The sequence below is a fragment of the Oryx dammah genome, unplaced genomic scaffold, assembly GCF_014754425.2.
Source record: "Oryx dammah isolate SB20612 unplaced genomic scaffold, SCBI_Odam_1.1 HiC_scaffold_7, whole genome shotgun sequence".
Lineage (NCBI taxonomy): Eukaryota > Metazoa > Chordata > Mammalia > Artiodactyla > Bovidae > Oryx > Oryx dammah.
In genome coordinates, this window is record NW_024070191.1 from 14425725 (window position 1) to 14443375 (window position 17651).

General features: G+C 43.2%; 1 protein-coding gene across 2 annotated transcripts in view; it reads right to left on the reverse strand.

The window, feature by feature from the left end:
- The window catches only part of CFAP97 (cilia and flagella associated protein 97), a 28920-nt gene extending 12778 nt beyond the window's left edge, over positions 1-16142 (reverse strand). The window contains exons 1-2 of one of the 2 annotated variants that reach the window (XM_040243059.1): positions 16015-16142; positions 7450-8501 (exon numbers count right to left, since the gene is read on the reverse strand). In XM_040243059.1, the coding sequence (XP_040098993.1) occupies positions 7450-8485 (1036 nt within the window). In that variant the 5' untranslated portion in view covers positions 8486-8501; positions 16015-16142. Of the gene's footprint in view, positions 1-7449; positions 8502-15916 lie in introns of both variants that reach the window. The other variant, XM_040243060.1, reaches the window with a different exon arrangement.
- Positions 16143-17651: the final 1509 nt, after the last annotated feature.

The following is a 17651-nucleotide window of genomic DNA, read 5'->3' on the forward strand; positions in this document are numbered from 1 at the left end:
AATTAAAAGTAAGCTATTTTCCTAATGTCATTTACAAAAAGCTTTTATAAGTAAAATAAGGCAACAGCTAAAAATAAAATAAAGGAAGGACTTCAAACTAATTCATTAAAAAAAAAAAAAAAACGAAACAGCATTCTAACCTCCCTTGATGGGAAAAGTATATGTTGAGTGCTTACATACTGATGCCAGGTATCATTAACACATTTTTCTAAAGTGGCTACTATACACTTTAGTATGAGGTAACTTCCAATATATGATCCACTGTCTTTCCAATTAAGATCTAAAAAAATGTTAATTTGAATAAAATTTCAGGGATAAAAACACATTAATATAAATATGTACATTATTTAAATGACACATTTAAGAAATACTGCTTTTCCTTAATTTTCTTTAATGAAACATTTTGCTCAAACTCTTTACAGTATTTCAATATGTCCATTATCACTAGAGCTACTTCTTGACTCAGTAACACCATTTACTAGAAGTACCAGCTTAACTTGCACCTAAACTGTGATAGAGACAGCATTTAAAATGTTTATGTGAATACTACGAATGGAAAATTTATCCCAAGTCATATTATGTCCTTATTTACATAATATTAGTTTTTCTTCAAAAAAATCCACCCTGTAGGCATATTCACAATCCCAATTTAAAAAACCAATGATATTTGCTTTTTAAAATGATGTTTCAAAGGTTGTTTTTTTTTTCAATCCAAATTCTTATAACTGAGAGGTGATGATTCAAAGAATAATAACTAAATTTACTAAGTTTCTTTATCTTCTTTATGAACATCTTGTCAGATGAGAACTTCTGAGACGTTCTTCCAGTCTCCTTCCTTTGCATCTGGGCAGGTCTGTGATGCTGTGGACAAACACGATACAGCCCAAGGCTGGGCAAAAAGAGAGACAGATGCAGCCCACCCCGCCTTGTCTCTGGAATCCTTGTGCTTGGGGCCCTGGGCCACCCTGTGTCTGGCTGCCCTGAGGCTGTGAGGCTGACTACCCTGTGAGGACATCAAAACCACACAGAGGGGCTATGTGTGGCGTGGGCACTGTGATCCCAGCCTTCAGGTCATCCTAGGCTGCCACTTTACCCGTCTAAGATTGTGATCTGTCATCAGAGCAATAGTAACTAACACACAAAGCAGAGTACCAGGAGTAGGGTACTACTGCAACAAAAACCTAACATCTGGAGCACTAGCTTTGAGGCCAGATAGTAAGTGGAGCTAGAAAGGGTTGGAGGAGACTGCTGGTGAACGTGATCAAGTGGCAGAATTTTAGCAACACTCTTGGTTCTGACAGCAAGGAAAATGGAAAACATACCTTCTGCCATTGGTGGATTTTGCTAAGCAGATCTCCAGGGAGAATCTTTAAAGTATCAATAGTTTATTTTACCACCATAAGAAGACAGGATAGAAGACAGATGAACTAAAAAAGGAATCGGTCAGTTTTCAAGCAGAATTTATAGATAATATCAGAGGTGGGACTTTTGGGGTTCAAAATTTTTACTATGTCGGCTTCCTAGTCTCTCCTGGCAGAAGATTCTCAAAGTACTCGAGCTAAAATTGAGGAATCACACCCAAGCAGCCACACCTGCCCTTGGGACTTGCTTTAACCCTGAATCACCAGGTGGGAGGGATCTTTGAAAAGGGGGAACATAGTTTGCACTTGGGAGGAATGTAAATCCATGTATGGCCAGAGGGCGGACTAAAGAAGTTTTGCAGAGTGTCTGTGTTATTTGATACTCCTCCCATTAAGAAGGAGGGTCTACGCCCCTGCTCTTAAATCTGGGAAGGTGTATAGCCAATAGAACATGGAAGAAATGATGCCACATGGCTTCCGATGCTAGGTCATAAAAGGTGGTGAGGTTTGCGCCTTGTTTCCTGGAACACTGTCCTCGGGGCTCTGAGCCATCTGCACCGAGGCTGCGGTACCTGAAGTCGCCAGGCCACATGGAGAGGCCACGCACAAGCCCTCTGCTCAGCAAGTCCTGGTCTCCAAGTCATCCCAAGCCCAGACACTTGACGTGTGAGTACACCAGCACTCAGATGATTCCAGGCCCCACCTGTCAAGTCACCCCCACCTTTGAGTCTCTCTCTCTACCCGAAGGGGCTTCCCTGGTGGCTCAGACAGTAAAGAATCTGCCTCCAGTGTGGGAGACCGGGGTTCGATCCCTGGGTCAGGATGATGCCCTGGAAAAGGGAATGGCTAGCCACTCCACTATTCTTGCCTCGAGAATTGCATGGACAGAGGAGCCTGGTGGGCTACATTAGTCCATGGGATCGCAAAGAGTTGGACACGACTGAGCGACTATGACTATACCCTAAGTAGTTATGAAACTGCTATCTCATCACTTAAAAAAATATATTATGTAATAGACAAAAAAAAAAAAAAAACAACCATGGGCCAAGTGCAGCCCATAAGTGGGTAGTTCCTACTTTTTTTTGTCTAACATCTACCAATCTTCCATAGTGATTACGGCTTTATCAATTTCATCATCTAGCTCTGTTTTGTTTTTATCAAACACTTCAAATCAATGGCTATTAAATCTTTTTTAGTGTACTTGATCAGTTTGTTCATGTCAAATACTCTTCTTTGTCCCTTTCAGTGATTTTTCACATCTTAAATTCTATTTTGTGTACTAATAAGATTGATATTTCTATTTTCTCCTTGTTATCTGCCTGGCATAACTTTTTCAAACCTTTATTTTCATTCTTCCTACACTATTGATATTTTAAACATCTTTGCAGGTTGGACTTGATTAAAAAAATTTATCCCCTCTGATAATACCTTCTGATAAAACAATTTACTTATATTGTTTGATCTCACAATTTTATATCTTCAAAAAAATGCTTTTTTTTTTTTGTTCTTTTCTCTCATTTTCCCCCTTTTCAAAGTCTGACTATGCTAATTTATTTTTTCTCTAATAGACTATAAATCTCTTCAGGTATAGAAGTTCTTAAACAGACCTCACACCAAAAGTTTACTGAGGACCCCAAATAATGTTTATGTGGGTTATATCTATCAACATTTACCATGTTAGAAATTAATTGAAAGATATCTGTTAATTCATCTGAAAATAATAAACCAGTTCTATGTAAATATCACATTTTATAAAAATAAAAAATTAGTGAGAAGAGAAGCAGAGTTGAACATTTCTGCAATCTTTTACTGCCTGCCTTAATAGAAGACTACGAACAAAGCTAGCGGAGGTAATGGAATTCCAGTAGAGCTGTTTCAAATCCTGAAAGATGATGCTGTGAAAGTGCTGCACTCAATATGCCAGCAAATTTGGAAAACTCAGCGGTGGTCACAGGACTGGAAAAGGTCAGTTTTCATTCCAATCCCAAAGAAAGGCAATGCCAAAGAATGCTCAAACTACCTCACAATTGCACTCATCTCACATGCTAGTAAAGGAATGCTCAAAATTCTCCAAGCTAGGCTTCAGCAATACGTGAACTGTGAACTTCCTGATGTTCAAGCTGGTTTTAGAAAAGGCAGAGGAACCAGAGATCAAATTGCCAACATCACCTGGATCATGGAAAAAGCAGAAGAGTTCCAGAAAAACATCTATTTCTGCATTATTGACTATGCCAAAGCCTTTGACTGTGTGGATCACAATAAACTGTGGAAAATTCTGAAAGAGATGGGAATACCAGACCACCTGACCTGCCTCTTGAGAAATCTGTATGCAGGCCAGGAAGCAACAGTTAGAACTGGACATGGAACAACAGACTGGTTCCAAATAGGAAAAGGAGTGCATCAAGGCTGTATACTGTCACCCTGCTTATTTAACTTCTATGCAGAGTACATCACGAGAAACACTGGACTGGAAGAAACACAAGCTGGAACCAAGATTGCTGGGAGAAATATCAATAACCTCAGATATGCAGATGACACCATCCTTATGGCAGAAAGTGAAGAGGAGCTAAAAAGCCTCTTGATGAAAGTAAAAGAGGACAGTGAAAAAGTTGGCTTAAAGCTCAACATTCAGAAAATGAAGATCATGGCATCTGGTCCCATCACTCCATGGGAAATAGATGGAGAAACAGTGGAAACAGTGTCAGACTTTATTTTTTTGGGCTCCAAAATCACTGCAGATGGTGACTGCAGCCATGAAATTAAAAGACGCTTACTCCTTGGAAGAAAAGTTATGACCAACCTAGATAGCATATTCAAAAGCAGAGACATTACTTTGCCGACTAAGGTCCGTCTAGTCAAGGCTATGGTTTTTCCTGTGGTCATGTATGGATGTGAGAGTTGGACTGTGAAGAAAGCTGAGCGCCGAAGAATTGATGCTTTTGAACTGTGGTGTTGGAGAAGACTCTTGAGAGTCCCTTGGACTGCAAGGAGATCCAACCAGTCCATTCTGAAGGAGATCAACCCTGGGATTTCTTTGGAAGGAATGATGCTAAAGCTGAAACTCCACTACTTCGGCCACCTCATGCGAAGAGTTGACTCATTGGAAAAGACTTTGATGCTGGGGGGGATTGGGGGCAGGAGAAGAAGGGGACGACCGAGGATGAGATGGCTGGATGGCATCACCGACTCGATGGATGTGAGTCTGAGTCAAATCCAGGAGTTGGTGATGGACAGGGAGGCCTGGTGTGCTGCGATTCATGGGGTCGCAAAGAGTTGGACATGACTGAGCGACTGAACTGAGCTTAATAGAAGACAGCCAGAGTGACACAGCTTGGCCACGCACACACATCTCACATGTCCCTGGCTTAGCTCTATGGGGAAAATGAAAAAAAGAAGAACAAAAATATTCTTGTATCTGAAAGCTTCACTGGGCTAATTCGGCAGGAATAATAATTTGAGAAACCTCAAGAAACACTGTATGCCTAGACTGATTGCCACAATTAGTATTTAAAACATACTCTACTGCTATAAAGAATCTTTGGTGGGATATATTGGTGACTCCAACAACAGATGCATCAAGGGGGAAAAATGCCACTTTGTTCTTGGGCTTGTAGTAACCCTGAGCACCACGTACTGTATGGGCAGGTCCTGGGATCAGGATCCCCAGGGGGCAGCAGACTGAATAAAGCTCTAGTCCATGTGCCTAGAGACTGAGCCACATTTTAGCTCTGTTTCTGAGTCAAAACAGGATAAGATTATAAGGGAGAAGCAGGAGGCAAAGACTTACTGTATGTATTTCAGATGGCAAACCTAAGACTAGTGAGTACCTGTTACAAAATTCAATTTCAGTGAAACTTAAGATGTATACTGCCTGACCGTTAGCGCTGTGGACAGAAGTGTCCCACAGTCCTTTAGGTAACACATAGTGTCTAAGGTGGGGATTCCAGCAAGGAATAAGATCCTGCCCTCATGTTGCTTACACTAACTCCAGAGTCTCCTGAAAGGAAATGGGCTTTTGTGACTGTGAGGCAGGGGTGCGTGTGAAACTTCGGCACAGGACGTTCAGAAGACTACTTCTGAGAAGGTGATGGATAAGCTGAGGGCCGAGCAACAGACTGAAGTAGCCTGTACAGAGAGGCAAGCCAACCTTGAGTGCAAATACTCCACGAGTGCCAAGTATTAACATTCTATGAACAGTAAGGAAGTACTGTGATGGACAGAGAGGTAATGAGAGAAAGAGAAGCTGAAGGTAGTAAACATATGACGGCGAGCCACGGTTCATCAACTTTAACTGCATGTTAGACAAGTGCAGCAGGCTCTCCATGGCCCAAGCATCAGTACTTAATAGTCTGTCTTAATAATTTGAGTAGTTCTCTAAGAGATGCTCACATACTTCCTGGGATGAAGGGTCACCGAATAAACAGTCTGTTAGCCTATGGTAAGAAATTTGGTATTTAGTTTTAACCTAAGAGTAAGTCCACTGAAGAGTTAAGAAGGAAACTAGTAGGTCTGATCTACTTTTTTAAACATCATTCCCATTGTTAGGGGAAGAAGCAGATGGGCAAGAAAAGAAAACTCAGTCTTGACAGTTTTAAGAGACTGAATGAGCATTTATCAGGAAAGGCATGCTGAGTGGAGACTCAGCCACTAGATGGTAATAGGCAATGTCAAGAATCTGATTTTGAATTCTACTTTGTGTACTAACAAGATTGATACTTTATTTTCTCTTTCTTACCAGCCTGGCATATCTTTTTCAAGACTTTACTTCCTGAGTATTCTTCCTTATACTATTGATATTTTAAATAATTAAACAATCAATGAGTAACAGTCAAAGAAAACCTATAAAAGAGGGGACATTCACAAGTGTAAGTTGCTCCAAAATACATTTTATCAATCTATGAGACTCATTTGACCAAATAAGGGACTTATTTATTTATTTCTATCAGGCCACCATATGTAAATTATGGAGCTGAAGATTTATTCTTTCAACTAACATTTCAAACAAATGAAGACAAGAGAGTCTTATTTGCAACTTAAAAACTTTATCTTCAATTGCCCTAAAACCTAACCTGCAAGCTCAATATTTTTAGTTTTATATTAACTAGTCAAAGATGAAGTTTGAGGTTGCTTTTTCTTCACCTGCAATATACTGTTCCTTTCAAACTAAATAATGGGTATAAATTGAGTCAGAAATACAGTAGTCAGGATTATCTTAATTCTTAAATCCTTCTATCTTAAAAGTAACTAAAACTTGAATCATGCTATTTCATCATTGGTAATTATTTTCTAGTAATTCTCTTTAGCCTTAACTTAAAATCTGAATTGTCTCCTACAGTTTTCTCTGAGCTCTCTTAATTTGCCAGCATTCATGCCACCTTCCCTTAAACTTGGTGCTCTTGCTTTCTTTCTTAAAGGAAGTGAAATATATCTTACACCCATGTCTCCATCAAACGTAGGAAAACATCTGCTCCCCTTCTTGCATTTATTTTATCTGGTCTCCAGGCATTTTGAGTTTCTAAGAATCACTGTGAAGTACTTTCTAGTCCCAGTTGATCAGTTTTGCAGTAATATAAATAATGATATTCCAGGTATCTTTAAATGAAATAATTTGGTTACATTATAATAATATATCCATGATCTCAAACAATAAAACACACCTACTAGAAAAATCAAGGCAAATTCATAGCATTTAATATTTAAGCTCAATATAATATTAGGTTTAATATTTACCTTCAATACACAGGACTTCCCTGGGGGTACAGTGGATAAGAATCCACCAGCCAATGCAGGGGACAGGGTTTCGATCCCTGGTCTGGGTAGATTCCACGTGCCATGGAGTAACTAAGCCCATATACCACAACTATTGAGCCCACATGCTGCAGCTACTGAAGGCCATGAACCTAGAACGGGTGCTCTGCAATGAGAAGCCACCAAAATAAGAAGCCTGTGCACCCCAACTAGAGGGTAGCCCCCACCTCTCGCCACAACTAGTCCATGCAGCCAAAAATAAATTATAAAATAAACAAAGGCCCTATCTCCAGATACAGTGATTTAAAAAATAAATTCCAAACACAGAGTTTAAAATTACCTTTTAAAAGATGATTCAGGTCCATTGTGTCATGTAAGACTTTTTGTTTATATCTGTGGTCTAAATCGGAATCCAACGGCGTCGACTTTGAGGTGAGACTTGGTTCATGTTTTTCCTTCCCTTTTTTGGCTGATTTCAAAGATTTTGAGTTATTTTTCAAATCCTCAGCATTTTCATATACTTCTTGCCTCACATTTTCTTGCCTTTTAACTTTCATTTTTCGGTCGCTTAAGGCACCCAGTTCGAAAGACTGAACCGGGCTGATGTCCGGGGTCGATAAAGGAGTGACGTCCGTCACAGTGTCTTCCGATTCATCGGTGTCATCACCAACCTTGGGTTTTGTACCTGAAGCGTGGGCTCCTGGTGATTTTTCTCCTGGTTTATATTTCAGTTTGGGTGACAAGTGGGTGGCGCCAGGGAGACACTTCTTCAGTGATGGAGATGAATCAGACAGGCCGACATCAGATCCGGTATCTGAACAGCCTGTATCGGAACTTGAAGATGAGAAGGACAAAGAGGAAGAGGAACTGCTTCTGGAATACTTTTTACTTAGGCTTTTCTTGAAGTTATTCGGCAGCTTAGCTGACTTGGACCTGACATGATGCTTTTTCTCATCATCAGTGCTCTCCTCTCCATCTGTATAGTACTCGTGCTCACCGTCTTTTACAGTTTGGGGAACGCTATTTGGAGTGGGCAAGCGTACTTTATGTTCTACTCTAGCATCACACAATTTTGATCTTGAAGAAGTGGTCGAAGACGAGGAATTTCCAGCTTGTGCGTTATCATCTTCTATAGGGTGTTCCTCTGGAGGAGTTTTTCCATTGCTCTCCATTCCCTTCTCAGTAAGATCATCTTCCTTTCTTTGTAGTCCAAGTTTCAAGTTTACATTTTCTGTATCTTTGTCTATTCTCTCTTCAGCGTCATCATCCTGCTTGTTAAAAACTGAGCTGCTGTCACCTTTCTTTGCTTCTTCAAAGTCACTGTCAAAGAAAGAATGGTCCACTTCACCTTCTGATATATCGTCAAACCGATCCATGCTGGCAAAAATATATCTGGAAAGGAGGAAAGTGTAACCATCAGACTAAGAGTAATTTCCAGATTACTCTTTTTATTTTTATACAATAATTGCAAATTTTCCCAAACTGAGAAGTCTGGGTAATATATAAAGAGAAATATGAAAAAGAAAAAAACTACCATAAAAACAGTAACTCAGTGAAATGATAATGGGGGCTACAGGGGTAATAACAAGTTATACCAATGATCTGAACAATAATAAGAGATCATCAAGGCAAGTATATTACAAACGTGGATATGTAGGTGAACGCCAAAGAAAAACTGACTTCCATAAATTAAGTACATCTAAAGCTTAGAATCGGAGAAGGCAATGGCACCCCACTCCAGTACTCTTGCCTGGAAAATCCCATGGACGGAGGAGCCTGGTGGACTATAGTCCCTGGGGTGGCTAAGAGTCAGACACGACTGAGCAACTTCACTTTCACTTTTCACTTTCATGCATTGGAGAAAGAAATGGCAACCCACTCCAGTGTTCTTGCCTAGAGAATCCAGGGACGGCGGAGCCTGGTGGGCTGCCATCTATGGGGTCGCACAGAGTCGGACATGACTGAAACGACTTAGCAGCAGCAGCAGCAGCAGAGCTTAGAATGCTAAGCCAGCCCAGACAGACATCATTCTGGTAGACTGGCCGGTTAAAGACTCGCATTTCAGCTTCAAGGTTAGTTATGAAAGCCCCAGTTTGGTGGGATGGCCCAGCAGTCAGGACTCCATTTGGAGCCTGCAGTTTTCAATCAGACTCAGTTTAAAAGATGAGAGATGTGATCAAAATCTAAGGCATTAGCAACAGTCTCAGCTACTGTTCTTAAGTTCTTAAACTTTTTGTTGTCCCTCTATGTGGCATCCGTAGATTATGGCATTTTTGCTTAACCCATGTGACAGTCACAGGTCACAGCTTCAGGCTCACAGTCTTAAAGCCAGGCATTCCCTTCTCCATTTCTCTGAGGTTCAGTCTTAGGGAGAACCCTTGATGGTTACTGGCTATGAATGTGCAATTACAGCATTACTTTTAATACTGAAAAAAAAAAAAAAAACTTGAATAGAGGAATATTTTGAGCCAATTAAAATCATTATTTAAATCACAGGTCAGCAAACTACTGTGAATGGGCTAAATTTGGCCCACCACTTGTTTCATTAAAAAAAGTTTTATTGGGACACAGCCCTACTCACAGGTTGAAGAACTCTCTCTGACAGCTTTCCCACAGCATCTGCAGAGTTAAGTAGCTGTGACAGATACCACAGGGCCCACACAGCCTAAAATATTTACCAATGGATCCTTCGTGGCCCCCTGATGTTGGTGCTATTATCAGCGTGAAAAATGCATTAATATAAAATTGTTGGCTATATTGGATTAATAATACAATTTAGACATTGGACAAAAAATGAAGAGTTGAAAAATTAACAATCCCACTGCCTTTTTAATATTTTCCACTGCTGTTATTGTGATAGTGTTCATGTGATAAACGAAGCAAGGAAGTGATGACAGGGAGTCTGCACAGTGAAAAAGAACCAACTGGGTCAGATACTCAGGCTCAAAACTCGGTGCTACTGCTTCTCAGCTGTGTGTTCCTGGGCACACGGACAAGAAAAGGCATCACAGCCCTGTCTGCAACAGTGCTGACTGAGGGAAAAACTCAATGTCCAGTCGGAGGAAAACAGAGAAGAGAAACGTTGTGTATTATATACTGTGTATCAGTCAAAAATGATGAGCTGAGAGCCACGAAAATCATGTCTACCAAGAGAGTGGAATTGAATGACAATATAATCATGAAAAACTTAACACACACACACATGCACAAACGAAATAGCGCTGAACTCTTCAAGCGGACAAACATATACGTAAAAATTCTACCAGCCTGGCCTGGGAAGACGTGCATTAAATATCCAAGAGTATGAGCCTGTAAAGGGAGGGAGGAAGAAAGAATCTGGAAAAGGGGACCGAGGGGAAGAATTAAGAACCGGTTTTCTGTGATCATGAATCATCACAAATATAAAAAGGTATGACTGATCATTATCAACCTAATTCTGCCCACCTGAGTTCAAAGAGAAAAACAGCAAATAAGCTATTGAATGATGGACCGTGCTTACTAATAGTCATTAAGTTCTCCCTAAAGCTATCCTTTTTTGTAAGATAATTCACACTTTAAAACGTCAGGGAATAAAAGAGCTGTGGTAGCTGTTTCATCCCACTGTTTAATGCCTTTAAGGATTAAAAAAGTTTTAACCAGTTTCTTCAAATTCTAAAATCAAACAGTTTCATAGCACAGCCCAGAGCAAATTTTCTTAGTCAGTTTAAAACAGAAATCTTTTCAAAAACAAATCATCCAAATTATTCCAACTTCCATCCCTCTGCAAAACTTGTTTACATTTTTCAGGAAACAAAATTACTAACCTAAGTCTCATTTGTATTAGTGTTGTTGTTCTACTACTACTACTACTAGTTAAAACATTAACTTAGTACTCATTAACTGAGTACTTATATGTTGTTGCTGTTCAGTTGCTAAGTCACACCCAACTCTTTGTGACCCCATGGACTGTAGCACACCAGGCTTCCCTGTCCTTTACTATTTCTAAGAGTTTGCTTAAACTCATGTGCATTGAGTCAGTGATGCCATCCCACCATTTCATCCTCTGTCGTCCCCTTCTCCTCCTATCCTCATCTTTTCCAATGAGTCTCTTCACATCAGGTGGCCAGAGTATTGGGGCTTCAGCATCAGTCCTTCTAATGAATATTCAGGTTTGATTGTTCTAAGTGCAAAAGAAGTACTAACTCACTGACTCTTGACAACAACTTTTAAGGTATTTTGTCACTCTCTGGTAAGTGGGAACTTGCCTGAAGCCACACAGCTAGTTAAGTGACCTACCAGGATTCTAAAGCGGGCAGCTTTGAGGATCACATGACTAACCACTGTTCTATTCTGCTTTAGAAATATGGTCCTACCCTTACAGAAAGAAAAAAACTGAGAACTTCCTTCTTTGAAGTGTAAAACACATTGTTGTGTTATCTATGATTTATTTGACAGTAATCGGGGCCAATATAGTAAAATAATCCCTCCCGTGGTAGGAAGTTTTAAGAGAAAGTGGGATTTGTTTAGCAATTCGGCTTTAGAAACAGTTCTTTGCAAAAAAGGATGGCCTGCTCAGTGAAAATTAGATACACATGCTAGTGTTTGCCACACATTTTGCTGGATATATTTGCCGTGCAGCAGTTTTCCTCTAGCAAAATAATCTGGAACAAATCTCACTGGCATCACAAACTGAATAAACTAGTTTAGTTCAGTTGCTCAGTCGTGTCCGACTCTTTGCGACCCCATGAACCGCAGCACGCCAGGCCTCCCTGTCCATCACCAAATCCCAGTGTCCACCCAAACCCATGTCCATCGAGTTGGTGATGTCATCCAAGCATCTCATCCTCTGTCCGTCCCCTTCTCCTCCTGCCCTCAATCTTTCCCAGCACCAGGGTCTTTTCAAATGAGTCAGCTCTTCGCACCAGGTGGCCAAAGTACTGGAGTTTCAGCTTCACCATCAGTCCTTCCAATGAACACCCAGGACTGATCTCCTTTAGGATGGACTGGTTGGATCTCCTTGCAGTCCAAGGGACTCTCAAAGTCTTCTCCAACACCACAGTTCAAAAGCATCAATTCTTCGGTGCTCAGCTTTCTTTACAGTCCAACTCTCACATCCATACATGACCACTGGAAAAACCATAGCCTTGACTAGACGGACCTTTGTTGGCAAAGTAATGTCTCTGCTTTTTAATATGCTGTCTAGGTTGGTCATAACTTTCCTTCCAAGGAGTTAAGTGTCTTTTAATTTCATGGCTGCAATCACCATCTGCAGTGATTTTGGAGCCCAGAAAAATAAAGTGAGCCACTGTTTCCCCATCTACTTGCCATCCCCACTGGATGCCATGATCTTAGTTTTCTGAATGTTGAGCTTTAAGCCAACTTTTTCACCTTCTTCTTTCATTTTCATCAAGAGGCGCTTTAGTTCTTCTTCACTTTCTGCCATAAACCAGTAGCCTTAGGTAAATTTAAGTGTTAACGTAGGTAATAAGAATTCAGAACTTTGAACTGATTTGTGACTCTCTATCCCAAACTGAGCTTGTGATCAAACCACCTTTCCAAAGACAGTAAAGATTTTCCCAGGTATCTCTGGCAAGGAGGATGACAAACCTGGGGTAGCATAGTACAACTTGTATCATATTCTGCTTGGTCAAACCACCTTTTGGATGAAGCACTTAGCTTTGAGTGCTATGGCAAAGAGTCTAGAACCTGAGTTATGATTAATGGTTTACCAACCAAGGGCTCACAGAAATAAAAGAAATAACTAAGGGAAAGGGTGTGTTCAGATACTTGAAGAGTAGTGATATGAAACAGACTTGAGAGCTATTATTTGCAGCTCCAGAGGCAGAACTTGCATCAACAAATAGAATGTATAAGAAAGCTGTTCTGAGTTTAACGTTAGAATTGCTCAAAAATGGAATGAGCTCCCTTCAAGGATTATGAGCCATAAGTCATCTAGCCACAAGTCACTAATATTGTTGGAGCAAAGACTAGATGGCTATTTGCTGGGGTGCTGCAGAGGGAATTTGTGTGTCTGGAGGATATGACCTTTCACAACCCTAACATGAGCTAGGTCTAAATCCCAAAGTCTATCCCTAAGCCAAATGACTATAGATACTTCTGTGAAATCCATTTTTCATAGCTGTTTCCTGCCTTCCCTGTCTTCTTACCAAACTGGGAACTCCTTGTACCTTGCTCATCTTTATATCCTAGCACCTAAAGTCAAACCTGACAAATACTAGATATTCAAAGAATGTTTATCTGATGAAGGAGTTTGGAGTTAGGAGATTTAAGATTGAGCCAGCTATGTAGGGCTTTCCAGGTGGCACAGTAGTAAAGAATATCCCTACCAATGCAGGGGACACCAGAGACATGGGTTCAATTCCTGGGTCGGGAAGATCCCCTTAGAGGAGGAAATGGCAACCTGCTCCAGTATTTTTGTCTGGAAAATTCCATGGAGTGAGAAGCCTGGTAGGCTACAGTCCATGGGGTTGCAAAGTTGGACACGATTGAGCACAGCCAGCTATGTAAGCCGAAAAATCACCTCTTTCACCTGAGTTTTTTTCCTGGATAGTTTTCCATAGCTGTTCTTCATTCCCTTCCTACCCCACACACTAGAAGCAACTATCCCCTTATCTGCATTTACAAGATCCCTGCGAGTGTGAAAGTCACTCAGTCATGTCCGACTCTTTGCGACCCCTTGGACGGAAGTCTCTTAGGCTCCTCTGTCCATGGAATTCTCCAGGCAAGAATACTAGAGTGGGTAGACATTCCCTTCTGCAGGGGATCTTCCAAACCCAAGGATCAAACTCAGGTATCCTGCATTGCAGGTGGATTCTTTACCATCTGAGCCACCAGGGAAGCCTCACAAGGTTCCTGTAGTCCCCACCAACTGTAAGCATCTGTCTCCCTACATGGTCACAGTTCATGAGAAGGGGTGTAGAGTTCAGTGTCTGAGAGGCTTTTCAGGTTTATAGATTTAGGTTCCTAACATCCAACAGATGGGTTACTGTAAAGACATAAACATTCAGGTTTTTCCAGTAGTCATGTATGGATGTGAGAGATGGACTATAAAGAAAGCTGAGTGCCAAAAAATTGATGCTTTTGAACTGTGGAGTTGGAGAAGACTCTTGGGAGTCCCTTGGACTGCAAGGAGATCCAACCAGTCCATCCTAAAGGAAATCAGTCCTGAATATTCATTGGAAGGACTGATGCTGAAGCAGAAACTCCAATTCTTTGGCCATGTGATGCGAAGAACTGACTCATTAGAAAAGACCCTGATGCTGGGAAAGATTGAAGGCGGGAGGAGAAGGGGACAACAGAGGATGAGATGGTTGGATGGCATCAGCAACTCGATGTACATGAGTTTGAGTAAGCTCGGTGAGTTGGTGATGGACAGGGAGGCCTGGTGTGCTGCAGTCCCTGGGGTTGCAAAGAGTTGGGATATGACTGAGCAACTGAACTGAAGCATTCAGGTGACTTAATGAACAGAAAAAATATCCAACTGTGCCAACCACTGAGCAGTCCTTTTGATAACCTTCACTTCAGTTAGTGAGATTCAATTTACATTAAAAATATGGACTTAATAAGATAGTAAAGTTTCTCTTTACAACATATTGGGAAAGCGTAAAAATCAAATGACAGTTCATTAGGCTGCAATAACCCTGCTGATACTGAATAAGAACAAGTACTTGCCAAAGCTGCCCAGGAGTCAGTTCAGTTCAGTTCAGTTCAGCCGCTCAGTCGTGTCAGACTCTTGGCGACCCCATGAATCGCAGCACGCCAGGCCTCCCTGTCCATCACCAACTCCCGGAGTTTACTCAAACCCACGTCCATCGAGTCCGTGATGCCATCCAGCCATCTCATCCTCGGTCGTCCCCTTCTTCTCCTGCCCCCAATCCCTCCCAGCATCAGAGTCTTTTCCAATGAGTCAACTCTTCGCATGAGGTGGCCAAAGTACTGGAGTTTCAGCTTTAGCATCATTCCTTCCAAAGAACACCCAGGGCTGACTCCTTTAGAATGGACTGGCTGGATCTCCTTGCAGTCCAAGGGACTCGCAAAAGTCTTCTCCAACACCACAGTTCAAAAGCATCAATTCTTCGGCGCTCAGCTTTCTTCACAGTCCAACTCTCGCATCCATACATGACCACTGGAAAAACCATAGCCTTGACTAGACGGACCTTTGTTGGCAAAGTAACGTCTCTGCTTTTCATTTAGACACCCATGATTCGTAGAACCCTTGCAGAACCAGCAATACAAATACCAACGCTTTCGCCTTACGTCAGGAAAACCCACAGAGGAATCCGGCATTTTTAACTGTCATTTTAGATACGGGGACATGACGTTTCTGTAGTTAAGACATATGATTTGGTCCAAAGCAGGTAACCTATTGGATACCCGAAAATCTCAGCCCAAAGGAAACACCTGTCTTTCAGGATCTGAGGTTCCTTACACTACCCCCTCCGGACGCCACGAGGTAGCGGATAACTGACATCCCCCTCCCTCCTCTGAGTTCAGGGTCAAGTTCCGCGGAGGTGGGCGGGGGAGACCTGAGCCAGTATCTCCCGGGACGGGGTGGGGGCCGATCACATCTTAATTCACGGCCGATCCCGACCCCACGCCACCGGCGAACGCGCCCCGAGGTCAGGCCCGGCCATCCCAGCGCGGCCGACGAGGGGCGCTGGCCCTGCGATCGCGCCGGCTCCGGACGCCTGCGTGTGGGTTACACCCTCCTACCGACAGGCTGCCCGGGCCGCAGAGGCGGCGGGGCCTGGAGGGCTGGGGCGGGGGGTGAGGGGGCGGCCTGGCCAGTCCGCCTTCCGCATACCGACCCTGTGCGCTCGCCGCGGCCTGGGCCTCGGAGAGGGGAAACGGATCCCGAACGGGGGGCGCGGGGGGCGGAGGAAGGGTCCGCCCGCGCGCAGCTCACCCGGCGCCGCAGCCGCAACCTCCTCGCGCCGCCGGCGTCCCGGGCGTGCGCCCGCGCGCGCGCTCCCGCAACCCCTGCACGCGACCCCGGCGGCCGCCCGAGCTTCCGGAGGCGGAGAGAGCGGAACGGGAAAGGAGGTCGCCTGGGCCCGCGCTGCTGGTCCCGCGGGAACCGGGCGGTGCCGGAGGCTCCTCGAGGCGGGCGTCACAGAGCGCGGCGGGCCCGCCCCGCTCGGGGCCTGGCCAGCGAGCGCCCTCTCGGATGGAAAGGGACGCGGGAAGAAAGTGACCTCCGGACCCTCGGCTGTGTCCTGCACCGCCCAGGTGTTAACTGCTGCCGCCTCCGCTGCTAACGAGGAAAGCTGCTTTGATGGTCTTGTGATGTTGTACCCAAATAGCAAGAGTAATAATAAATATGGAGGCAGCTGATATAAATTTGCTTATATCAGCAAAGTTCGGTTTAAACAGCCCTGTGGGCCAGGGGCTGGTAAACACGTGAGAAAGTCCTCTGACTACTGGTAAATGAGATGGGTAGTTCAAACAATCTGGGAAAAATGATCTCTGTCCACTATTTTGAATGCAGCCCTTTTTTTGTGTTTGAACTCGCAAGCACATAGTAGGTGCGACAGAGCAGTGGCACCCCACAGATGCCGGCCTGCTAATCCCAAACCTGTGCTGTGATTAAGGATCTTCAGATGAGAACATCAACCTAGGTTATCCCAGGTGAGCTCAGTGTAATCCCAAGTGTTTTTATAAGAGGAGAGACAGGAGATTTGAGGTCAGTAATAAAAACAAAACATGGCCATGGAAGCAAGAGCTTGTAATATACACCGTGGTGACTACAGTTAATACCCTGCTGTATATTTGATAGAAGCTGGAGATTCCCCATGGACAGAGGAGCCTGGTGGGCTACATACAGTCCATAGAGTTGCCAAGAGTCCAACACCACTGAGGTAACTTGTCATGCACTGGAAACTGACAAAGGGAAGAAAAAGGATTCTCCCCTTGAAGCCTCCGGAAGAAAAGCAGCCCGGGTCACACCTTAATTTTACTTTTGACCTCCAGAATGGTAAGATAAATTCATGTTGTTTTAAACCACTAAGTTTGTAGTAATTTGTTATAGCAGCAACAGGAAATTAATACAATAGGTACCCAATATTTTTTACGTGAAAGTGTAGAGAAAGGAACGCCTGGTAAACCATATCATGCATGCCCAGTCACTTCAGTTGTGCTGGATTCTTTGCAACCCTATGGACTGTAGCCCATGAACCTCCCCCGACCGTGGGATTCTCCAGGCAGGAATACTGGAGTGGGTTGCTATGCCTTCCTCCAGGGAGTCTTCCCCACCCAGGGACTGCACCTGAGTCTCCTGCATTGGAAGCAGATTCTTTACTGCTGCACCACCTGGAAGGGGCCCTTCACATGGGTTTAAACATAGTTCAGTTGCTCAGTCGTGTCCGACTCTTTGCCACCCCATGAATTGCAGCACGCCAGGCCTCCCTGTCCATCACCAACTCCCGGAGTTCACCCGGACTCGTGTCCATCGAGTCCGTGATGCCATCCAGCCATCTCATCCTCGGTCGTCCCCTTCTTCTCCTGCCCCCAATCCCTCCCAGCATCAGAGTCTTTTCCAGTGAG